The sequence below is a fragment of the Anolis carolinensis genome, chromosome 3 (assembly GCF_035594765.1).
Source record: "Anolis carolinensis isolate JA03-04 chromosome 3, rAnoCar3.1.pri, whole genome shotgun sequence".
NCBI classification, from domain to species: Eukaryota; Metazoa; Chordata; class Lepidosauria; order Squamata; family Dactyloidae; genus Anolis; species Anolis carolinensis.
The window spans coordinates 167982771-168008779 of NC_085843.1; the positions used below are offsets into that span (position 1 = coordinate 167982771).

The window sequence follows — 26009 nt, forward strand, 5'->3', positions numbered from 1 at the left end:
AGTTTTGAGGACGATCAGCGGTTTTCCGCTTGAGCTAGCCTGCACGGCCATAGAGACTTTGATTTTGTTGGTCTGTTGCAGTGAAGCTTGCTGCCATTCCTTCAGCCTCTGCAGTATCCTGCTCTTCAGCTGCGGCTGTTTCTGCAATTGCACGGCTGTGCAAAACCCAGCAATCTACCCCAAGCTCCTTCGGTGGCAGGTATCGAGCCGCGGAGCTCCAGCAGCAGTCTTTGGGCTCACACAGAGGTGGTGAGTCCAGAAGCACCAGGCCGGGACCCAGATAAGCCTGGCAACTCCAAAAGAAAGTTCTGGCTGAGTCTTCACAGTGGCTAGGATCTCGGCCGGGACAGTCGCCCGGCGGTGGTGACCTGCCTCATGGTCCGGCGGTGGTGACCTGCCTCATTGACCTGCGGTGGTGACCTGTCTCATTGACCTGCGGCGGTGACCTGTCTCATCATCCTGCGGTGGTGACCTGCCTCATTGACCTGCGGTGGTGACCTGTCTCATCGTCCTGCGGTGGTGACCTCCCTTCACAGCGGGGAGGAGGCGTCTCTTCTCTCCTCCTTTCCAAAGCCAGCCTCGGTGCTCCTTCGGCGGCAGGCCTCGAGCCGCGGAGCACAAGGTGCTTGAAAATTTGGCGAAGTCGCCATTTTGGCAGTTTACGTCACTCGGGCAAGGGAGGTATCAAGTGGCAAGTTGCTGTCAGTTGGCATTTTGCAGCTTGCCTACCAAAGTTTGGCGCCAAAGGTCACAATCTTTGTAAAGTATAGTTACTTAGTGATATATATTGCTATGGTTAAGTGCTGTGAATTGTATTATATATTGAATTTGCTTTTATTGTAAATTTACTTGCAGGTATATTGCATTTGCCTTTGTTGTAAATTTACTTGCTATTAAGAATACATAATGTCTATGCAATTTCAAGATGATGCAGATGGTATACCTCCTTCTGAGGCTGAAAGTAGGAATGAAAGGCCCCAAAGGATAAAGCACCGTTCAGCCAAGATGCTAGCCCATCTAATAGATGAAAAGGAGCTCCTCCATGTGAGGTTAGGTTCGGCATGGGAGCGAATTGTAACATTAATGGACAGAATTGAGAGCTTGGGTATTACAAGGGTGCCATCCATATTACAGACAGACCTTGAAGAGACCTTCGGTATTTGGAGGGGTTTGGTGTCTAAGATAGTCCAGGTCCTCGAGCGCATTAACGCCAAGGATTCAGAGTTAGAAATAGTGAGTGTCTTAGCTGACACTAATGAGAAAGAAAATAAGGTGAGGGCAATTCTAGATGCCTTGGAATTTAGTTCTCCATCTGTTAATCTAAGGTCTGAGCCCAAAGGAAATCAGTCTTCCTTATGCAGCCATGAGACCAATCTTTTAAAATCACCTGCTGTGGCACTTAGTCTTAAGTCCAACCGCTCTAGCCAGGTATCTAAGCTAAGGGAGTGTGCATCATCTAAACATAGCCACTCTAGCAAGTCTTCTGCTGCTGGGAGTGCCATCTCTTCCTAAGCTGCCTTGCACATTAAGGAGGCTGCACGTCTAGAGCTAAAGAGCAAGGTAGCGGGGGCGGAGGCTGATGCTAAGGCAGCTGATCTCACCCTTCCCTTTAAAGAAGAAGAGCAACGACTGCAAATAGAACAGGCCCGTAGACAAAGCGAAATGCAAATAGAACAGGCCCGTAGACAAAGCGAAATGCAAATAGAACAGGCCCGTAGACAAAGCGAAATGCAAATGGAACAGGCCCAAAGGCAAGGTGAAATAGAAATGCTTAGAATAAGGATGGATGCTACTGCCAAAAAGGTAAGGGCTGAGACTTTGGCCAAGGCCCTAATTGAGCCACTCACAGAAGAAAATGTAAGTCAGTTGCCGAAGCAGGACCCTTCTTCCAAGGTGCTTGTGCATCTTAATAGCTTAAACAGCCAGTTTTCGGATGAGGAACAGGAAGACTTCTCTCCTTACCCAGAGCAGGGCCCCAAAGTCACTTTTGAGTTTCCTGCAGAGCAGAGCGTCATAGCGGGGAGCTCACCCTTGCCCGAGCTACCTGTGCCTCCTGCTAAATCCCTAGGTCAGTCAATCAGGGCCTCAAGGCCAAGTGCTAGTTGGCCCTTACAGACAGCTGCACAGGGAGCCACCGATTCGTCAGTGGTCGATGTCATCCCTCCAAGAGGCCAAAGGTTGACGCAAGGTGCACGGTGGGAGTCCACTCCACAACAGCAAACTCCTCAATTGTTCCCTTCGACGCCAGAGTCCCAGCTTGTCTCCATCATCAGAAGCCCCAGAAGAGATCTTAAGGACAAGGGTGTCGAAAAGTTTTCGGACAAGCCTGAGGAATTTCTTCTCTGGAAGGCCACCTTCCAGAGAGCAATCAGAGACTTAAAGTTATTGCCTGAGGAAGAACTGACTCTTCTGGCTGCATGGTTGGGCCCAGCCTCATCCTCACAAGTTAAGAAGATCTACGCAGCCCACGTAGCCGATCCCGACAAAGCCCTGGAAAAGGCCTGGGCCAGGTTGCAGCAGAGGTATGGGGCCAGCACAGAGATTGAAGCATCTCTTATGGACAAGCTCCAAAGGTTCCCAGCTTTGAAACTCAAAGACTTCAAACTCTTGTGGGACCTCAGCGATCTCCTTACGGAATTAGAGTCGGCCAAGGAGAATCCAGAACTGCCCGATTTGAAGTGCCTCGATCAGCACCTGTCCCAGAGGCAGATCTTGACCAAGCTGCCCTTCACTTTGCAAGAACGCTGGGGACAGGAGGTCTTCAACTACAAGGAGGCCCACTCCCAGGCATACCCTCCATTTTCTCATTTGGTCCAGTTCATCACCAGGGCGGCCAGAGAAAGGAATGATCCGCAGACGGGCCTCCCCACCTTATACCAAGGGACCCAGCCAGAGAAGGCACCTAAAGTGGAGAAAAAACCATCCAGAGAGGCCAAAGGACCGGTTAGTGTTAAGGCTGTTGAAACTCAGCACAGGGCCAACGAATCCAAGTCAGAGGTGAAGGAGGTGCTCTGCCCCATTCACCAAAAGCCTCACAGTTTGGCCAACTGCCGGGAATTTGGCAAGAAGCCTTATAAAGAAAGACAACAGATTGTACAGAAGCTGGGCATATGTTTTAGGTGCTGTGGAGCAACTCCTCACTTTGCATCCAACTGCAAAGAGGACATCAAATGCGCAAGGTGTAACAGCCTTAAGCATTGCACCGCGATGCACAACTCTGACGCTGTCTCCCGCGCCAAAGGGGACACGTCTTCCAAAGAAGGGTCATCTACTGAAGCCACCAACATGCAGACCGCGTCACGGATGCAGGAGGATGCTCCATCGGTCGCCTGTACTAAACTATGCTCTGACGTGCACCAGTTCAGAGTCTGCCATCCCATCTGCCTAGCAGATGTATATCCAGCCAGAAGACCTTGGCTTAAAAAGAGACTTTACGTGGCTTTGGATTCACAAAGCGACGCCTCCCTGGCGACTCCAGAGTTTTTCCAACTGTTTGACATAAAAACCCAGACGGTCGACTACACCATGTCCACCTGTGTAGGGAAGAAGAAGTTGCAGGGTCGCATAGCATCCGGCTTTGTTGTCTCCTCTTGTGACCAGAAGAGACTGTTCGAGTTACCAGACCTCATTGAGTGTTCCTCTATTCCCCGGAACAAAAGGCAGATTGTCACCAGAGAAGTCGTGGAAGCCCATCCTCACTTGCGAAAGCTGAAGAACGCCTTACCTGCTTTCCGTCCAGATGTGGACATTGCCCTTCTGCTTGGTGCGGACTGTCCGAACTTGTTCTATGTGAACGACCAAGTTAAGGGACCTCCAGGGGCGCCCATTGCTCAGCTGCTACCACTAGGCTGGACAGTTACAGGCCCAGTGTGCATAAATAGGATGCACCCTCCATCGTCGGTGGGCACTCGTCATGCGCACGTGCTTCAAGGCAGTCGCCCCACACTAATGTATAGCTGTTTGAGTCATATCTCGGTCTATTGTCAGGGGATAACACCAGAGTATTCTTCCATCTTTGAAGTCTCCGAAAGGGATGAAACTACAGCGCTTTCCAAAGATGAACAGAGGTTTTTAGAGATCATGAACTCTCAAGTTTCCCGGAGTCCCGAGGGAAATTGGATAGCCCCTCTGCCTTTTAAAGCAGAAAAACCCACTTTGCCAAACAACAGGCATGTGGCAGAAAATAGACTCTGGTCACTGAAGAAGAAGATGCAGAAAGACCCCAAGGTAAAGGAGCAAATCGTTGGCTTTATGGAAGACATGTTCCAAAGTAACTACGCCGAGGTCTCTGATCAAAGTGAGGTCAATGAAGAAAACTGGTTCCTGCCTTTCCATAAAGTCACGCATCCCCAAAAGCCTAACAAGGTCCGAATTGTATTCGATGCCAGTGCCACATGCCAAGGCATTTCTCTTAGTAATGTTTTGCTAAAGGGACCAGATCTTTTAAACAATTATGTTTATTTTCACACAGACAGTACAATTGTGCTTGGTTACATTAACAACATGACCAAGAAATTTAAGGTGTATGTGGCTAATAGAATCAACAACATTCTATCCAGTTCTACGCCTAGCCAGTGGCACCACGTCGCCACCAGCAACAACCCAGCTGACATCGCTTCCAGAGGAGCTTCAACTCAACGAGTGTTAAGTTCAAGTTGGCTGACAGGCCCCAGATGCTTGACCGAAGTCAATTTTCCATCAGCCTTTTCTCCCACCGATAATACAGAATTGCCCGAGTCCGTTCCAGAGGTGAAAGTTTGCAAGATGACCACAGAAATCAAGATGGGCCAAAGATCTTGCCTGGAACCACACCGTTTTGAATGTTTTTCGGAGTGGCACAGTCTTCTTAGAGCAGTTGCTAGGCTTATACATCGTTTAGCTTGCAAAGATAGTGAGCCTTTACAGGTCCAGGATATGATAAAGGCTAAGAGCGTCATATTCAAGTCAGTACAGAGATCTGCTTTCAAGCAGGAAATAGCTAGGCTAGAGCAAGGGCTCAACATCCCTAATCAAAGTCTTCTAAATGAGTTAAACCCATTTCTAGACAAGGAGGGTATTTTGAGAGTTGGAGGAAGGTTAGCCAAAGCTAAACTCAAGGCGTGCATAAAAAACCCCATCATCATACCCCCTAATAGTCACACTGCATTGCTGCTCGTTCGGCATCACCATGAAAGGATCCATCATCAGGGTAGAACTCTAACTGAGGCAGCCCTTAGAAATGAAGGTCTGTGGGTAGTTAATGCCAAAAGGTTGGTCAACAGTTGTATTTTCAAATGTGTTAAATGCAGGCGCCTTAGGCGAAACTGTCAAAGCCAGTTGATGGCAGAACTACCTCAGGATAGGACTTTGACAGACCCACCCTTTTCCCATGTGGGAATCGATGTGTTTGGTCCTTGGGAGGTTGTCACTAGGAAAACCAGGGGTGGTGTTGTAAATAACAAGAGGTGGGCAGTTTTGTTTACTTGTTTAGTAATACGAGCTGTCCATATAGAAGTCATAGAAGGGATGGACACTTCATCATTTTTAAACGCATTAAAAAGGTTCATAGCCCTCAGAGGGCCAATTAAGTCAATTCGGTCGGACTGTGGCACCAATTTTGTAGGTGCGACCAAAGAACTCAATTGTGTGTCTAGGTTTGGGAGAGACCCAAAGGTTCAGAACTTTACGAATACTGAACAAATTATGTGGACTTTCAATGTTCCTCACGCCTCCCACATGGGTGGTGTTTGGGAGAGGATGATTGGTATTAGTCGCAAAATCCTTAATGCCATGCTTTTGAGTCATAGGTCATTGACGCATGATGTTTTGGTGACACTTATGGCGGAAGTTACCGCAATTATCAACAACCGGCCGCTGGTTCCCCTTACCAGTGACCCTGAGAACTTACAACCACTGACTCCTGCACTTATTTTGACACAAAAGGTGCCAGGATGGAAGGACATCATGTTGCCAGTTCCGGACGGAACTCACCGTGCCCTGTGGAAACAGGTGCAGTCCTTGGCCAACCACTTTTGGAAAAGGTGGAAAGCTGAGTACTTAAGCCAGCTTCAAGCTAGAAGAATCTGGCAAAGCCCACAGGACAACATTGAGGTTAACAACGTTGTGTTGTTAAAGGACAAAGACTTGCCCCGCCATGCATGGCCCATGGGCATTGTATTAAAGACCTTTCCTTGCCCGGATGGTAAGGTCAGGAAAGTTCAATTAAAGACTTGCAACAGAGGCAAAGTGTCCATTTTGGACAGACCAATTAGTGACCTCGTGTTGCTTATTGGAGATGTTTAAAGTTCTAGTGTTTGTATTGTCATATGTGCAAAGGTGTTTGTATGTTTTTGAGTGGTAAATTCCCACATCCTGGGAATTTAAGCGGGGAGTGTTCCGTCCCCCAGGACGATGGTTTGCCTTACCTATTGGTCGTTTGTTTGTTTTCCCTCCTTTGCATTTTGTTTCAGCCTCTGGCTGCAAAAGCCTAGGAAAAGTGGCTTGAAGTCTGCAAGAGCTGGCTGCAGTTTTCTTTGCAATGATTGGTCAAAGAGTACAACATCTTAGGACCGCCCTTTTTACCAGGGTCTAGTCTCCATTTTAGAGTTTCATTCTGGCTATAGTCTTCCAACGTGCTGGAGCTGTGCAAGGCTAACTGGGACAAATCATCCTCAAAACCAGGCCAATCTAAGCCTATCCAAATTAGATAAGTATTGAATTATACTGATCTGGAATAGGAATTCTAGTTAGAGGAGCAGGGTTATTCCATCGCTTCTAGAACTAATCTTTGCTGTAAAGATAGGGAAGGAAAGAGTTTCTCCTTCTAATATAGACAGCGTGATTAGGGTATAGTGGTTTTATAATCACCTTTGCCTTCTGGAACCAGGGATAATTCTGCAACTAAAACCTATGGAAATTTGTTTCATTTTCTGCAACTTTAAGATCTGTGCCAGGTTTACAACCTTGTATGAATAAACATCCTTTTTTGAAGTTCTCCAGACTCAGTCGTTCAATATTTTAGGACAGCTTATAGGGATTTGCAGTTCGCCCGGATAAAGGACGGCACGTTTCAGCTTTATAGTTTTTTTTATTGTCTGGCGGACGGCACATGTTTCTTTTATTATTGTTTGTTTGATAACACATCGATAAGGCACTCTGAGTGCCCTTCAGGGTGAGAAGGGTGGGGCAAAAATACGGTAAGTAAGTAAATAAATAAATAAATAAATAAGAGGAACCAAAGCATGTGTCATGTTTGCTGTATTAGGAGAAAAATAAAGCAAACCATGGATAAATAAATCTATCACAGGGTTTTCTTGACACCTTGTGGTAGGTTGTCTTTGCCTTTCTCTAAGGCTGAGAGAATCCAACTTGGTCAATGTCAACCAGTAGATTTCCATGGCCAAGCAAAGGTTAAACACAAAACTGTAGACAACTTTGCACTGAAAAATAATTTAAAGCAATCTGCACTTAATGCACTAATTATAAACAGCAAGGAATTCTAAGTTTTTTTAATGAAATGGAGAAAGCAATGGGAATGTTTTAAAAATCAACTCTGAAGACAAATTCACTTGCTACTTTCCTTTCCTAAATATTAAACATATCCTGTTTCCCCTAAAATAAGACATCCCCAGAAAATAAGACCTAGTAGAGGTTTTGCTGAATTGCTAAATATAAGACCTCCCCCGAAAGTAAGACCTAGCAAAGTTTTTGATTCTAAGCATGCCCAACGAACAGAACACCTGAGCATGCAGGATCGGTAAATGTACCTACCATAGATTGTTGTACATGGAAATAATGGTAGTAACAAGAAATTCTTGATAGAATTCACAGTTTGTCTGGTTATGCTGGTTTATGATGACAACTACTGTACAGTATATAATAAATGTTCATTTTTCTTCATGGAAAAATAAGACATCCCCTGAAAATAAGACCTAGCACATCTTTGGGAGCAAAAATTAATATAAGACACTGTCTTATTTTCGGGGAAACACGGTACTTGATGCATTTCAACATAGCTGCAAACCTTGATTTTACAGAATATTGGTTATCAAGAAAGCGATGAATACTACTGCATCTGTCCCATTTGCTTAGTTCCTCTGCAGGGCCGGCCCAAAGTAATTTTCAAGTGTAGGCAAACAGAATTTTGGCGCCCCCCCCCCCAAAAACCAATCACTGAAAAATAAAAGTGTTGGATAAGCGAAAATGTTGGATAATAAGGAGGGATTAAGGAAAAACCTATTAAACATCAAATTACATTATGATTTTACAAATTAAGCACCAAAATTATCATGTTTTACAACAAATCAACAGAAAAAGCAGTTCAATACATGGTAATGTTATGTAGGAATTACTATATTTGTGAATTTAGCATCAAACATTGAACAGGTATATAGGGCAGTGTGGACACTAGGCTTGATCGATCCATGAAAAATTTGATTCTAAACTCGTTTCAAAACTAGAGGGGGCAGTTTTTCGTTTTTGTTGCTAATAACGAATTTGGCCCCCAAAAATTTTCGAAATTAACGAAAATTCGTTATTTTCTAAATTAATTCGTTAATGGCGGACGTGCATGCGCGGTGGCCCAAAAACAGCCCCAAGGGGGGGGGACTTAGGGGGCTCTCCCGCCCTCATTTTTTGAGTGATCTTCTTCAAACTTGGTACAGTGGTAGAACACATTTAACACTGATAGCTCACCAAAATGTGGAACGTTTCCCTTATCCTCTGATTTTTGGCAAATTTTCATAGCTTTTATAATAAACCTTTTTTTAATAATTGCAGTAATCTGTTCCTGGTTTGAAAGTCTTATTTCCTGTTAAATTGGGTTGTCTTTACTGTGAAAGTCATTGTTCTACTTCAGAAACTTTGTTTTTGTGGCTGAAACTTTGTTAAATTGGTGTGTGTGTGATATATATTGTGTATATATATATATATATATATAGTCCCTGCTTTTGTGTGTGTGTGTGTGTGTGTGTGTGTGTGTGTGTGTGTAGGTAAAGGTAAAGGTATCCCTTGACGTTAAGTTCAGTCATGTCTGACTCTGGGGGTTGGTGCTCATCTCCATTTCTAAGCCCAAGAGCCAGTGTTGTCCATAGACACCTCCAAGGTCATGTGGCCGGCATGACTACATGGAGTGCCATTACCTTCCCAGAAACACCCAGAAAATGGGAATTCCAGACAGGAAACAATCAGGGCCAGCTAATACCTCCCAACAAAGGATTCCCCCAGGTAGGAAGCAGCCAGGCTTTGAAGCTGCAAGGCTATTCAATGCTAATCAAGGTGACCAATTGCAACATTCACACTTGCCTCCCACAGACAAGAGTTCTTTCTCCCACCCTGGACCTTCCACAGATATATAAACCCCACTTGCCTAGCTTCGCACAGACGTCAAAACCTCTATGTCTGCCACAGATGTGGGTGAAACGTCAGGAGAGAATGCTTCTGGCACATGGCCATAGAGCCCGGAATACATACCACAACAGTGTGATCCCGGCCATGAAAGCTTTCGACAACACAACCACAGTATCCATTCAAGTTCATGTAGCGTGGTATGGACTGGAGACCTGTATTGGGGGGAGGGAGGGTGCGAATCTGGGCCCCTGGGAGCAGCCGAGGACGGGCCTGGCCCACACCCCCTCGCATCCCGGGCCTCTTCCTTCCTCTTCCTTTTGTTATTTAAACTATATATTGTGAAATTATGGTGTGTTTTTTTTCATGCGTGTTCTGTGTTCAAGATAGGGAGACCAAAGAGGAAAAGCAAGGGAGGGACGGAGGCCCCAACACTTCCGGCTCCCATGCGAACTCCCCCCTTGTGTGCCTTGGAGGGTGGAGCATGCGCACTGGCTCTCCCTTTCTCTATGGCTCTTTTCAGGTCGCTTGGGAACCCGAAGTGCCTCCTCCCTTTGCCTTTGTGTCCAAGAAGGAGAGAAGGACGTTGCAAGGTTTGCATTGAGGGTGTTTCTCTGGTGGGTTTGGCTTGGAAGGGGGCTCATTAAGGCCCAATTAATTAATGCACTGAGCTGAGGCGAGGCGGCGGCGGCGGCGGCCATTTCCCCCCTCCGTCTTCCTCCTCCTCCTCGGCCTCCTTCCCCCTCGCCCCCTCCCATTGGCTGAGCCTCCCATTGGCTGAGGGGCAAAAGGAAAGGAGTTTGGGTGCTTTGCAAAAGCTCTTTTTTCTTAACGAAAAAAACGAAGAAATTAGAAAAAACGGCCTCTCGCGATTCGAAACCGCAATATCCAGACGTGTGGACAACCAAGGTTCGATATTGCTTCAAAACAATAGAAAATAACGAATCAATAACGGTAAACGGGGAAAACGAATTATTTGAGCAAGCCTAGTGGACACAGATAACCCAGTTCAAAGCAGATATTGTAAGATTTTCTGCCTTGATATTCTGGGATATAGGGCTGTGTGGAAGAGCCCTGAGGGTCCTTCCACACAGCTATATAACCCAGAATATTGAGGCAGATAATCCACATTATCTGCTTTGAACTGGATTATTTGGCAGTGTGGACTCAGATAACCCAGTTCAAAGCAGATATTGTGGGTTATTCTGCTTTGATATTCTGGGTTATATGGCTGTGTGGAAGAGCACTGAGGGTCCCCATGACCAACTGAACATACTGCAGGCGTTTAGGGGGATGGATTTTAGTTTTGGGACTTGTCGTTCACTTGCTGCAGAAAGCACTGAACCCAACTGACGTAAGATCTGGAACAAACTTGGCACACACACAGACCCAGCATAGCCAACTGTGCATACAGGCCTGGTTTGGGGGTGACTGACCTCAGATCTGGTAGCTGTAGTTCACCCTTATCCAGAGAACCCTGAACCCAAGGACGGATGTGCACCAAACTTGGAAGAAAGACCCAACATGGCCATCTGAGAATACTGGCAGGGTTTGGGGGGTGATTGCTCTGGGAATCTGGGAGTTGTAGCTCACCTTTATCAAAGTAGCACTGACCCAAGCATCACAGGGTCCCCAAGATAATAGTAAATACAAAAAAGCACCTTCTTTGGGGCGGGGGCTTTGCGAGGCTTTCCTGAGGGAGGGCTTTTGCGAGAGGGCACCATGCCCACAGAAATGTGGAGTCATCTCACTTTCCCCGCCTCCCTTCTTCAGATGAGTGGAGGTCCTTTTCTGTCGGGGAAGCAGAAGCAGCAGAAGCGCCTCTTCCTTCCTCTCGCCCCTCAGTCCAAGGAGGCTGCCTCTTCCTCGCTTCTGGGGGAAGAACTTCAATGCTTCGGCCATGAGCGACGCCGGGTCCTGGCTTTGCCTCTAAGGCAAAAGAAGCATCCAGGGCACCCAGAACACAGCGTTCATTGGCTCCTGACCTCCACCCGACGGACCCCAGGGTTCCATATGAGGGACCTTGCGCACCCCTTGTCTGGCCCAGTGTGCACACGGCGGAGGTTTCCACTTACCTTTTTCCCCTCCCCCTCCAGCCACTGAGTCCACCAGAAACATTGCATCACACTGGAGTTGGGGGCGAAGAGAGGGTAGCGGGAGCAGTGGTGCTGTCTCATTCGCTGCCCTTCAGCCGCAGCCACCCAATAAGAAGGCCCATGCTGGCCCGAAGGCAAAGGAGGCGGGGGGTGGCACCATCCTCCCGGGGGCCTCAACTGTGCACCCCTAGGATGATGGCACCACAGGCGAGTGCCTACTTCACCTCTCGGGTGAATCGCCTCTGTTCCTCTGGCTAGTACAAGTAGCTAGGCAAACCACAAATTGTTAGGTCATCATATTATGATGATAATATGATTATATTATCATATATCATATTCAAACCCGGGAGTGGCGTGAGCAGCTGCTGTTAGCTCCAGCTCCTGCCAACCTAGCAGTTCGAAAACATGCAAATGTGAGTAGATCAATAGGTACTGCTCCGGCGGGAAGGTAACGGCGCTCCATGCAGTCATGCCGGCCACATGACCTTGGAGGTGTCTACGGACAACGCCAGCTCTTCGGCTTAGAAATGGAGATGAGCACCAACCCCCAGAGTCGGTCACGACTGGACTTAACGTCAGAGGAAACCTTTACCTTTATATATTATGAGTGTGAGAATTCGTGTTTCCCAGCATGTCAGCCTATTTGGGAAAAGTATGAAAACTAAAATCTGATCTCTTTTTTCGATAGAGTTACGAGTTGGGTCGATACAGGGAATGCTGTGGATGTAGCGTACCTGGATTTCAGTAAGGCCTTCGACAAAGTCCCCCACGACCTTCTGGCAAACAAACTAGTAAAATGTGGGCTAGACAAAACTACGGTTAGGTGGATCTGTAATTGGCTAAGCGAACGAACCCAAAGGGTGCTCACCAATGCGTCGTCTTCATCATGGAAAGAAGTGACAAGTGGAGTGCCGCAGGGCTCCGTCCTGGGCCCGGTTCTGTTCAACATCTTTATTAACGACTTAGACGAAGGGTTAGAAGGCACGATCATCAAGTTTGCAGACGACACAAAACTGGGAGGGATAGCTAACACTCCAGAAGACAGGAGCAGAATTCAAAACGATCTTGACAGACTAGAGAGATGGGCCAAAACTAACAAAATGAAGTTCAACAGGGACAAATGCAAGATACTTCACTTCGGCAGAAAAAATGGAAATCAAAGATACAGAATGGGGGACGCCTGGCTTGACAGCAGTGTGTGCGAAAAAGACCTTGGAGTCGTTGTGGACAACAAATTAAACATGAGCCAACAATGTGATGCGGCTGCTAAAAAAGCCAATGGGATTCTGGCCTGCATCAATAGGGGAATAGCGTCTAGATCCAGGGAAGTTATGCTCCCCCTCTATTCTGCCTTGGTCAGACCACACCTGGAATACTGTGTCCAATTTTGGGCACCACAGTTGAAGGGAGATGTTGACAAGCTGGAAAGCGTCCAGAGGAGGGCGACTAAAATGATTAAGGGTCTGGAGAACAAGCCCTATGAGGAGCGGCTTAAAGAACTGGACATGTTTAGCCTGCAGAAGAGAAGGCTGAGAGGAGACATGATAGCCATGTACAAATATGTGAAGGGAAGTCACAGGGAGGAGGGAGCAAGCTTGTTTTCTGCTGCCCTGCAGACTAGGACACGGAACAATGGCTTCAAACTACAGGAAAGGAGATTCCACCTGAACATCAGGAAGAACTTCCTCACTGTGAGAGCTGTTTGACAGTGGAACTCTCTCCCCGGGGCCGTGGTGGAGGCTCCTTCCTTGGAGGCTTTTAAGCAGAGGCTGGATGGCCATCTGTCGGGGGTGCTTTGAATGCGATTTCCTGCTTCTTAGCAGGGGGTTGGACTAGATGGCCCATGTGGTCTCTTCCAACTCTACTATTCTATGATTCTATGATTCTATGATTCTATGAAAACTGTGAAGAATTCACCTTCAATTAGCAAAGCAGCAAACAAATCATGCCCCATTTTCTCTTTTTCTTTCCCGAGTTCCCTTGTGACTGCAAAAACAAGCAAGATAGGCCATTGCAGGTTCCAAACATAAACGTTTACTAGTAGCATTTTTATATATGAATGGGGAATCTATATCCTAACTAATGAAAAGATTAATAAAGTCTTCATTCTTAACCCATCACCTTTCTCAGCTTCTTGTATTTAACAACTTCAGGAAGTATGCATACTTGTGAGCTAAGACTAGACAAAAAGTCATTTCAAAGGAATTTTCAAACAATTAAGTACAGATCAGAAAATATGAGAATTTTGTAGGAATTGAGTTGTTTAATATCTTGCTAATAGATTAGTCAATACTTGTTGTAAAATGTAGATACTGCCTGTTAACAACAACAGCTTTGGAGAAAGACATTAAATTTGTCATCTCTTCTGTATCAGACATACTGCATTAATTAACTGGAGGAATTTCTGTTCTACAGCAGTGGTAGAGGGAAAGAATGACTCACTCACATTTCAAAACTTCATCACAATGAAACTAGAAATCATTTACACATTGGAACTGAGTAAGAGGCTGGGGATTGCTCAAAGAGAATTGCTGTGCTTAGAGATCCTTGCTGATGTTATTCTTTTTTCTTTTTTTTTACAAGCTGTTCTAACAAGTTGTCCAAGACATTCACCCGAACAGTTAAGATTTCAAAAGCAACTATAGTAAACAATGAACATTAAAATACTAACATTTAAAAGCAAATAAATCAGTCCTTGCAATGTTACAACTTTCAGGCATGATTGACTAAAAATCGGAGAACTCCTCAGCCAACTACAATGACTGGGAAATTCAGCAGAAGAGAATCTGGGGCGCTGGAGTTACCATTGACCATGCCTGCTGGGAATAATGGGAGAAGAGGCCAAAACATCTATCAGGCATCTGGCTGGGGAAAGTTGAGCAAAAGCCTTGGTGGGGAAAAGGTCTCAGTCACATCAGAGAAGGCAAAAAGAATGGCAAGCTTAGCAAACTTCACAGGGAAATTGTCTTACAGTACATATAACCCTGCATGTTCTAACAGTTATCACCTCATGAAAATTACCAAGGAGCCTCTATCATAAAGCGGTTGCAGGAAATTTCATAATGGAGAGGACTAGGGCTCTTTCTACACTGCCATATAAAATTCAGATTATCTGCTTTGAACTGGACTATATGGCAGTGTAGACTAAGAAAATCCAGTTCAAAGAAGATAATGTGGATGATCTGATTTGATAATCTGGATTATATGGCAATGCAGAAGGAGTCTAAGATGATACTTAATATATGCTAAGACCAGGTCATATTGGGATCTAAAAGAGGTCAAAGCAACTAACCAGTGGTAGATTGTGTTCACTTTCACAATTCCTTATCTATGTAGCATGGTTACCAATATCCGGAAAGAGTATCACACAATACTTATGCTCATTGTACAACAATGGTCTCTTCAGGAATCAAGGAAATACAGAAAGCATTTATGACTGATAAAAACTATAGAGAACTATATATCCAGGCCTATGGAGTTTACAAGAAATAAACTCAAATAACAATTCTCAAAGGTGGAATGGACCTCCCAAGAGGATTATGAAGTTCATAACAATGTGTGGCGTCAGCAGAACCCTCAAAATATGAGTTTTTAATTAAGGGATAGATGGGTTGCAAACTTTCCTTGTATAAGCAAGCAAAGGTTGGTCAAGGGTTTTGAAACTATTGCAAAAATTCAATCCTAAATATTTGTGGAAACAGGGTAGAATGTAGTCATTGCAAGTAACAACTCCTTCAAAGATTTCTCCAAAGCCTTTGGTGAACTGTATATACTGCAATCAAACTTTCTTAAATATACACTCTGTGCTTTTACATGGTTTTGGGAATTAATTCTACAGACTCTTCACTTTTATATGCCTAGAGATTTGTGTCAAATAGTTTCAGAAAGTCCTTTTTTGCTTCCTCATTCATAATATGAACTCTTAAGGATAACTTTATCTTAAGGATAAAGCCAACAGTATCATCAGAGTACATTTTACTGTACTGAACATTTTTTGTCAGTATGCTTTAGCTCACCAAAAACTGAAGAATAAAATATTTTACTTTTTAATTTTATGAATGAAAAGCAAGAACACAAATACATTGTTTTTAAGGGCCTTTTGTTAGCTTGCTGGGGTTTTGAAGTTGAAGGCACTATTTTTAGGAAAGCAAAAAAAATTCCTCAATGGAAAAAATAGTTGAGTCAATGTTATTCTTTTTTAACCTGTTCACTGTCACCGCTTCTCACAGTTTCAATGTCCCTTTTTACCCTTTCCAATATAGGGACTCCTTTTGCCTGGCAGCTTTCACACAAGCAATCTCACAGACGTGGGGTCAAGTATTGTATATTAATTCCAATTTAGCCAATGATCATAAAATTGCAGGGAACCACAAAAGCCATGTAATCCAATCTCTCACTCTAATACTCTTCCACCCTCTTTTTGAAGATGAGGACAGTATCTGTCCTTCTTCAGTCTGGTTGTATTTATCACATTCTCCAAGAATCCCCATTAGCACTAAGATTACATCCATGAGTTTCTTTAATACTACTGAATGAAGATCATCAGACCCTGCATACTTTAATTCATTTGTTCTATCTGTATCAAATTTGAAACAGTTATCCTTTTAGGAGAAGATTAAGACAAAGAAGTTGCTGAACAGTTCTGCCTTCTCTGTGTCCTTTGTTATTGTTTCACCATTTTCTTTTTGCAGAAGCCCTACCATTGTCTTCTTTTTCATCCACTCTGAACATAGTCTCATCTTCCTACCCACCCCTTTATTATTTTTATCTCTTTAGCAAGACTGACTTTTTAAATCTGAGTAACTACTTTATATATCCATTCTGGATTCTTTAGATAGTTTTCTTTTTCATTAGAATTGCTTCCAACTGTGCCTTCAATATCTTGTCTTCAGAAAACTCCCACACATCATGAATTCCCTTCCTTTTGAGTTTTTTTTTAACCATGGGATACTATCCAGTCATATTCAGAGGGAGAGAATTGATGGCATTGCTGAAGACCAATGGCAAAACCAGTCCACAGTGAAGTCAGTGCTCCTTGTAACTGGCAGAAACCTATGTAGTCTTTTGTAGCCATCACCCACCCTTTAAAAAAAAAACTAGACAGTTGAGGGAGGGGGCAGTCAACACTGACTAACAACATTTATGAAAATCAGTTATCACACCCCACCTCCAGAGGCCTAGAGGATAAAAGCCTCCTGACTTGAAGGTTGGGCTGCTGACCTGAAAGCTGCCAGGTTCGAATCCAACCCAGAGAGAGTGCAGATGAGCTCCCTCTATCAGCTCCAGCTCGATGTGGGGACATGAGAGAAGCCTCCCACAAGGATGGTAAAACATCAAAACATCTGGGCGTCCCCTGGGCAACGTCCTTGCAGACGGCCAATTCTCTCACTCCAGAAGCAACTCCGGTTGCTCCTGACACGAAAAAAAAACCCCAGAATTAAATCAAGTCAATTAAATTATTAAGCTCAGTGTATGTTCCATGTTGGTCCCAATAACGGAGAGCCCATACTCTTGCTCAATTTTTCAATAACTCTCAATTATGAACACACTTTTATGTGCAGTAGCTACTAGCAACACATATTAATGATTACTGGAACAATCCTTATTAAATTTTCATCTACTGTCTTGAACTCTGCATTTTAAAGAACTGGGTTACTCATTGTGTTCACCTCAGAGATATCAATCATATCGCAATTCTCTCCATGCTCGTTCTAATGTTTACTTTGCTGTTCTAAGCAAAAACATGGATTAGGGAAAAGAACCCATTGCACGGATGCTGTTTTCAAATGATGGCTATCTTTAAGATTATTTCATGCTATGGCTACACTATTTCAGGCATATTTTATTAGTGAGACACAGTTACCTGTGGTAATCACGTGTAACTGAAAGTTTCAGTCGCTCACTCCACCACAAACAAGGAAAATGCGCATCCACACACATATGCATTTGTGCACATATACAAACCTAATTGTATGTTTGAGAAATTATGTAAATGAGAAGTGAGGAACTTTCAGCACATTACTTCAACTCACACAGCAGAAGCAACTATAAGAGATGATGAACAACAAGTAGTTTTGCTAGCCAGAGATCTTCTAACCTTGAAACTAATAAAACGTAATGGCAAATAAATTTTAAAAACTTTAGCAGATGCAAAGTCTCATCTCCCTTCTCCTTGTCCCCCAACCCCATGTCTACAATAGCAATGGACAATCTCCTATCAAAATAATGTCAGTTCCTCACGTGCCTTTTTCAGGATTTGGGTGGGGGTAGGCTCATTTAATTTTGGTAGCTTCTTCTTTAGGGCTGAACACATACAAGTTGCACAGGCCTGCGATGAGAAAACATTTCCCAACATTGTCTCTATTTTTAATGTATTTTGGGGTGTTGAATTTGAACAACACAAATATGCCATACTACATGCCATTTTTTCATACATTTGACATTTTCATCAAATCTGCTGTTATTCAGTTTTGATTAAGTGCAGAAGCTGATGTTCTTGTGCAATCTCTTTTACTGCTTTCAAACATATTTTTGTAATCCTTATGATTGAAGTATTTTGAAGATTAAAAGATTTTATCCCTTTTCTTCTTGTTTATTCTTTAGTCCCCAAAGAAACCTTACTAACACTCCTTACAAAATAAGGAAGTCCAAATACGTTGTGAGAAATCTATACAGGATGAAGCAAATGTGAGGTCATTTTTGGATTTAGGATGCCAAATTCCTATAAAAGCAGCTGTGCCCGGCCACGCGTTGCTGTGGCGTTGTCTGGTGGTGTTGGTGAGAAATTGTTGAGGTAGTGGTGGATGGCCATCTGTCAGGAGTGCTTGGATTGTGTCCTCCTGCATGGTAGAAGGAAGTTGATGTGGATGATCCTTAGGGGTCACTCCAAACCTTAGGATTGTATGATGATGTTATTATTATTATTAGTAGTAGTAGTAGTATTAGTATTGAGAGGCTGGGTGGCCATCTGTTGGGAGTGCTTGGCTTGTGTCCTGCAGGGCAGAATTGGGTTATACAATTTGTTGTATAACATGATGTTTGGTGCTTAATTTGTATAATCATTACCTAATTTGATGTTTAATAGGTTTTTTCTGAATCCCTTCTTATTATCCAACATATTCACTTATCCAATGTTCTGCCGGCCTGTTTATGTTGGATAAGTGAGACTCTACTGTATATTTATACTCTTATATTATCTGCTTAGAACTGGATTATATGAGGCCCCTTCTTCACAGCTGTATAAAATGCACACTGAAGTGGATTATATGGCAGTGTGGAGTCAAGATAATCCAGTGCCAAGCAGATAATATAAGATTATAAATGGGTTATATAGCTGTGTGGAAGGGCCTTGAGTCTACACTGCCAAATAATCCAGTGCAAATTAGATAATCTGTGGAAGAGGCCTAAGTGAGGCCTAACTGTGCCTGTCCCCTGGGCTGAGTAGGTTGCTAGGAGACCAAGTAGGCGGAACTTAGCCTTGTAACTGGCAGCAATTGGATAAAAACAATTATTGCTCTCCCTCTAATTAGGACTTTATTTTTCTTTTCTTTTTGTTGTATCAACCTAGAGCCGTGGATGATGGGTTGTGTTGTCAAATTTCGAGGTTGGGGGGCCTGTAGTTTTGTTGTTTTGTCCGCTGCCCTGATGCCATCACTCTTATATATATATAGATATATATTCCTCAATTTTTCAGGCTTGTGTTACCTTTCCCTCTACCCTGAGCAGGAATTGTAGTTCAATTTCACTACAACACATGCCCTACACCACTAGCCATGGTGGAAGGCTGCCTCAAAATTCAGATCCTCCTCAATATTATTGACTTGAGGAGCAGGATTAAATTTCATGTAACATAGTCCTCTGAGAAGAAGCACGGGGAAAAAAACACACAAACAGCTTCTAATTTCCATAAGACGACCTCTGAGGCTAGATACACACTACCCTTTATTCCCAGGATCTGTTTATCCCAGATTGTCTGGTAGTGTAGACTCATATAATCCAGTTCAAAACAGATAATCTAGTATCAGATTATAGACTATAGGATACAGTAGATTCAGCCTGAGAAAATATGACTCAAGGGAACAGAATCAGTAGCAGATTAAGCACAAGCTCAGGATCAGAAAGTGAAAGGATGTGAGAAACAGGAAGAGAGAGAAAATGAGCAGGGCAGCATACAACATGCACTTGCATCACAAAACAGAATATCCATGTCCATCTGCACAAGGCAATTCAATTACCATCTTATGCTCCCCGCACCTCCTACTTCTCTTTATCTCATTCCAGGAAAAAGATAGAATATAAAAACATTAATTAATGTATTTTAGATGTTAGGGCCTTTCTAATTCGATAGGACTACTGGTTGTACTAGGAATGTTTAATCTCCCTTCCTTCCCCTTCTCCAAGAGATCACACCTTTCCCTCCACCTTAATCCAGTTAGTGTTGCTGGGTTTGGATCATCTCAGACCCTAAAATTTCATAAGCAAGCCCTGAGACTTGGAAATGTCACGAGGAGAGAGGCTGCTGTTGCATTAAGTATATTTATTAAGCATCAACAAGAGCTGCTGGGGGGGGGTGTCATTTAATGAAAACCAATCTAACAACAAAATCTAATGAATGAGATAGGGAGGGAATCAGAAATCTGCAATGCAGCAATGAGAGAGAATAGCATACAGCAATAAAATCAAAATGGTAATGCTCTCCTTTTGAGATCTCGTCACTCATTTTGTGACCTAGAGAAAGCCCTAAAATCTGGGAACCCTGTATGCAGGTTACAAACAGTAAAAAGGAGTTCCAATGAGATTTTTCTTTATTATCAATAGCTACACTTGGGGGGGGGGTGGGGTCATGTCAGGAGCAACTTGAGAAACTACAAGTTGCTTCTGGTGTGAGAGAATTGGCCGTCTGCAAGGACGTTGCCCAGGGGACACCTGGATGTTTTGATGTTTTTACCATCCTTGTGGGAGGCTTCTTTCATGTCTCCGCATGAAGCTGGAGCTGATAGAAGCTCATCCACGCTCTCCCCGGGTTGGATTTGAACCTGGCAGCCTTCAGGTCAGCAACCCAACCTTCAAGTCACAAGGCTTTAATCCACTTCACCACTGGGGGCTCCGTGGGGGGAGGGGTTGAGAGAAGGTCAGTGCTGTCGTGGGGAGGTGTATACAGAGGGTCCATGGTATCTGCTGGTGTTGGGTTCCAGGACCCTGGTGGATACAAAAATCTATGGGTGCGGATATCCCATTATACAATGGCATAGTAAAATTGTGTCCCTTGCTGTAAATAAATCAGCTAAGGATATTTTTATGCCATAGTTGGTTGAATCAATGGATACAGAAAACCAAATACAGTAGAGTCTCACTTATCCAACATAAACGGGTCGGCAGAATGTTGGGTAAGTGAATATGTTGGATAATGAGGGATCAAGGAAAAGCCTATTGAACATCAAATTAGGCTATGATTTTACAAATTAAGCACCCAAACATCATGTTATACAACAAATTGGACAGAAAAAGTAGTTCAATATGCAGTAATGCTATGTAGTAATTACTGTATTTACAAATTTAGCACCAAAATATCATGATGTATTGAAAACATTGACTACAAAAATGTGTTGGATAATCCAGAATGTTGGATAAGTGAATGTTGGATAAGTGAGACCCTACTGTATACCCATTTATCTGCCCTTCTTGCAGTTTGCCCCCTCTGATGATATCTGATCAAAAGAAAAATAATATATTGAAACTTAACATATTGAACATGACATACAGTTTGGTCAACCTTTCACACTCTGACCTAAAGAAGTATTTCTTAGCCAATTACTACTCAACTGACCAGAGGACAAATTTATTTACTCTATCCATTGATTCTCTGTGTCGAGACAGCCTTACAAGAGAAAAATGATGAATGAAAGAGCCTTCTCTACTGGGTGGCTCCAGCTGTGGAATAATCTTCACTTGGTGGCCTATTTAGCAGTAACTCTGACTTAATTCATGTTTCAAATTAGAATATGTGTTTTAATTAAATCCTTTAAAACCAATAGTTTCAGCTAAATCTACATACATCCATGATTTTAAGCTATTTTAGGCTACTGAAATCATAGAAATGATGGATACAATTCTAAGTTGCTTATTTAAAGCAATTTTCTTTCATTGCTTTAGGTTTTAAACTGTTTAAATAATTTTACTGGTATGCCACTATGGGATCTTATACCATGGGGTGGGGTAGAAAGAATTTAATCAAGAAATAAGGTAAGTTAATTATTCTGGCAACACCACTGGGAAGTCCTGGGCAAACCACTCTCAGACTGCCTTATAAGATATAAGCATAAACACTGCTGTATCTATCTGAATTTCTTAGAAAAATAAAAGGAATTTGTTGGGTTCACATTTCCCTACAAAAAGACTTATATTGTAGCTCCTGGAACTGACAACAGGGTAAATGGCATTTTGCCTGGGAAACCTCATATCATACTTCCAAAACGTTCAATGCATTTTGGCAAAGAAAAATTACCACAAAACCATGCATATATTTGAAAAATTCATATGTTTCAGAAAATTGGACACAGTATTTTAGACAGTTATAAAATGAGTATTTTAAGAAAATATACATCAAAATATGCACACATTTCTATGGAGGAAGAAGCCTTGCAACCTGATACAGAAGTTGGACAGGATAAGGAATTTAGTAGTGTTTTAAGAAATGTAACAAAAATGAACTGACTGATTTTTATGTTTGTAAACCTTGTATTACTTCAGCTATTTAGAGACACCAATCAATGAATATATGCATTCATTTATAAAACTGACAGATGTATTCTTCACACAGATGTGTGAGACGAAAATATTTTAAATAGAAATTGCTATAGTTTATAATAGCAAAGTGTATTGAATTGAGAGCAGTTCAAACCGTGACTCATGTTTCCAGTGTCCCCTAGTATAAGGCACAATTAAACTGGTTTTATTAAAATGACTAAGTTAAAGTAATTTTGAAACACATCAGGAAAAAGGTACAGAATTTCTGTATTTTGGTCAGTGTGTGTGTATGCACCAGAGCACCTAAATACATTAGGTCTCAAAAGATTTAATTTTAAAAAGCCACTTCCTCCACAACCAGTCAATTTCCAAAAGTGTAACTAAATAAAAAGATCTTTTTCTGCCAGTGCCGTGAAAGGGCAAAAGGGAGGGAGTCATCTTAACAAGCCTCAGAAGTGAGTTCCACAACCTGGGAATAGTCAATCCTGTTCTTTCATGGCCTTAGAAGGGAAAAGGCCTCCCCCTGAGAATCTTAAAACGTGAATATTATATCCTTTACTATATCAAATTAAAACGATCCAACTGCTAATCAAAAGGGGAATAGACCCACTGAATAAAAAGATCTTAAATAATGTTGACTTACCAAATTTCCATTGATTTAGTGAGTCTAAATTGTATTGTGGTCACTCCTATTTGCTTATGCATTCTGAAGATAATCATTAAAATTTTGAATTGAACTCATTTTAAACTTTTAGACTACGTTTTTTCTTGTTTTTATGCCTCTGTTATGTGCTACTGTTTTTGCAACTTTACACACACAGCTGTAGGGTCCATTTTGATGATGAAGCAGGATGTTTTGTTTTTTAAAAAAGTAAATAAAATTATAAGGCAAGCTGTTTTTTCTTTTTCTCAAATGGAAAAAATGAAAACCTTAATAACTGTTTATTATATGCATCAGCTATTTTGCTCCATGCTGAATAATCTAATGCAGATATTCCTATTCCATGCTAGCGAAAGGCGCTGTTGAACAGGCATACAACCTTTCACAAAAATGAAGCTATTTATAAGAACTGACCCTTAAAAAACTGATTTTATTTTGATGAACACATTTATGTTGTGTTTCCCTCTACAATTGCTAAACTGACCAAAGCCTTTGATCACATGCAGTAACACAAACAGTATTATCGGCTCCTTCCTCGCTCTTTGGTATTTGTACCTCATTCTGTACTGTAATTCTCATCCAATTTACCAGGCAGTTTCTATCTTTTTCTCTCACCTAATTTCTTACAGAGAAGTTTCTAAACCTCCTAGGATGGGTGGATGGATGGGAATGTATGCACATAGTATGCATATTTGTATAACTTATTCTGTATCCCAAACTTGCAATTTTGTGTGTGTGAGGATCACACATGGTTCCAATTAACCATTTCAAAATATTGAACATGTACAATTATGAAGATATATCATTTTTCCAGGTTGTGTGGAGAATAAACACGGTCATGTTTACTCAGGCAGGTTTTTAATCAGGCTGTCCACAATAAGCATTTAACAGGGCAGATTTTCCAATGATAGGTAGAGATTATAATGTAACCAACAAGAATGTGCAAGCTAGCAATGCTTAACCAAGACGACCATGCCAAACCAAGATAGACTGTTACACTACTAAAGAAACACTGACATTTGAGAAAGTGGTATTATTACAATAGTTAGCAAAGGAATGCAAGAACGTTTTAAAGACTACAACTCCCACAAATCCATTTCATATATTTATTTTATCTACAAGACAGCCTAATCAGCAAATCTGGCACATGAAAGTTCGAAAAAGTAACTGAAACTCTTCCTGCTGTGCACACATAAAACACAAAATGTAAATGCTATTAAACATGCCTGGTTACTACAAAATTTGGATGGTTAACCTGAAACTTCAGTATTTTGATTTGCTAAGCAAAGAGTTACAGAGGTACATTAAAAACCCAGGGAAAAGGAGACTTGGATTCTTTCAGGGGTTTATTATTACTGAGAAGTATTTACATAGGAAAGAATGAACTTCCTGCTTCATGCACCTACTGATTCCAAAGAAGCCAGAATTTAATTCTTATTCTGAACTGTAACTTGAACTATTGGAAATAGGTTTTACATCTGTGGTGGTCACTTAAGTAAAGAGAATCCTTTTATCGTGATAGTTAAAACCAAATAATGGAAAATGCATATGTAGGAAAAAACGGGGCTCTGGGAAAGCAGTGGTCGAAGGCAGTTTTCAAGTCACCATGTTGACTCAGTTTTCAATGAAGCACACTTAAAATTGGGACAACCACATAAACAATATATATATTAAATGTGTATTTGCTTCCTTCTACATACTTAAACAGCTTCCCTTATGTTTCTCCACTATAATACAGCTATGCTCACCCCTGGTTAAGGAAAAGGCATCATTAATATTATGGACGAATGCGCTATCTGGAATTTTGCAATCAACTAGCTTTAAACCAGGATCACACAAATATCCACATTTGCAATTCTTTGCAGCATTTTACATTCACAAGGTGAGTAAAATATATAACATGGGCTGCATGTTTTCTCTGGATGACACTGCTCAGATTCTTATTGAAAAACCTTTGACCTCCAGCCTCCAATAAATGTAAATGGATTGTTCACATTTTGTATATTTACATAGTAAAAGTTCCCACTGGCTCACAAGACTGTATCCAGATTTTTCTAATAACTTAATACCAGCACTAGTATAGAACTAATGCCAATAACTCCCCTAGAGCTTGAAATCCACTGCTCATAAAATAGTATACTGATTAAATTGGAAGAATCACATTCCACAAGGCAGTTAGTCAAATTAGTCTAGGCCCTCCAGCTAGCAAAATATTTGTAATGAAGTTCTCCAGAGTCCAACACTTTGCTCGTCCTAATTCTAAATGATAAAATGTAACTGGGTAATTTGTCACTTTTCTCCTGGAAAAATTCACTGCAGCAATGTTACAAATCTACATGCAGAATGAATAAATCTTTGCTCAGCTGATTATCTACAGTTCTTTACAAAAGTACACAAAATGTAGAACATGGCAAGATTCAGCACTTCTCTCAGCCTTAGGAGGGTAAGGACACAGACCGTGGTTAAACAGCACTTCAAAGCCAGTTTCAGAATGGTGCCAAAGTGCAGCATAACCATACTTTGGACTCCTTTTGAGGCACTCATCCAGAATGTAGCTGGGCTGCTACCTTCTGATGTATTCAAAGACCTGATTGCCAACTGCTTTCCAGGCCCAATTCAATATGACATCTTTCAAATTTAATACCACAAACAGTTTGAGGCCTACCTATTCAAGGAATAGTTTCTCTCATGATGTAGACCTATTCAAATCCTAAAAATTTCTAGACAAGTCCTGTTGGAACTGTCATCATCTTCAGAGGCCTGCAAGAGATGACTTTTGGGGTGAACTGCATCTAGAATCTGGCACTTGGATCTGCCATCAGTTCGCACTCTACCTGTTTTAAGGAAAAATATGAGATATGAGAAAGATATCTACATCATACCAGGTAAACCATCTTAGTGGTTTCAGTTATTATTTTGATGGGTTATAAATATATATATTTTAATGATGTGTTAGCCATCTTGAGTAGAAAGGTAAGATAAAACTTATCACCAGTGCTTAATTCACTTTCAACAATGAAATGAGAGTAGACTTTTCTGGGTGCTACCTTCTCTTGATTCCTTAGAGTATTTCAAAGTTCCAGGTCTAAAACAGTCTCTAGACTTCTCTGCTTCTGATGTCACAGGCTAGGGGCTTACTTTGTGGTTGTTCTGAGTTTCCAAGGTACCCAGGATGTTTTTGC

At 42.2% G+C, this 26009-nt stretch overlaps 1 protein-coding gene across 2 annotated transcripts in view; it reads right to left on the reverse strand.

Annotated features, from left to right (window-relative positions):
• bicc1 (BicC family RNA binding protein 1) overlaps positions 1 to 26009 on the reverse strand; it is a 153382-nt gene that overhangs the window by 115052 nt on the left and 12321 nt on the right. The window contains exon 1 of one of the 2 annotated variants that reach the window (XM_062975785.1): positions 11400 to 11548. The exons of the other annotated variant lie outside the window; for it this stretch is intronic. Coding sequence (XP_062831855.1) covers positions 11400 to 11442 — 43 coding nt within the window. The 5' untranslated portion in view covers positions 11443 to 11548. Of the gene's footprint in view, positions 1 to 11399; positions 11549 to 26009 lie in introns of those variants that run through there. 2 annotated transcript variants of the gene reach the window in all.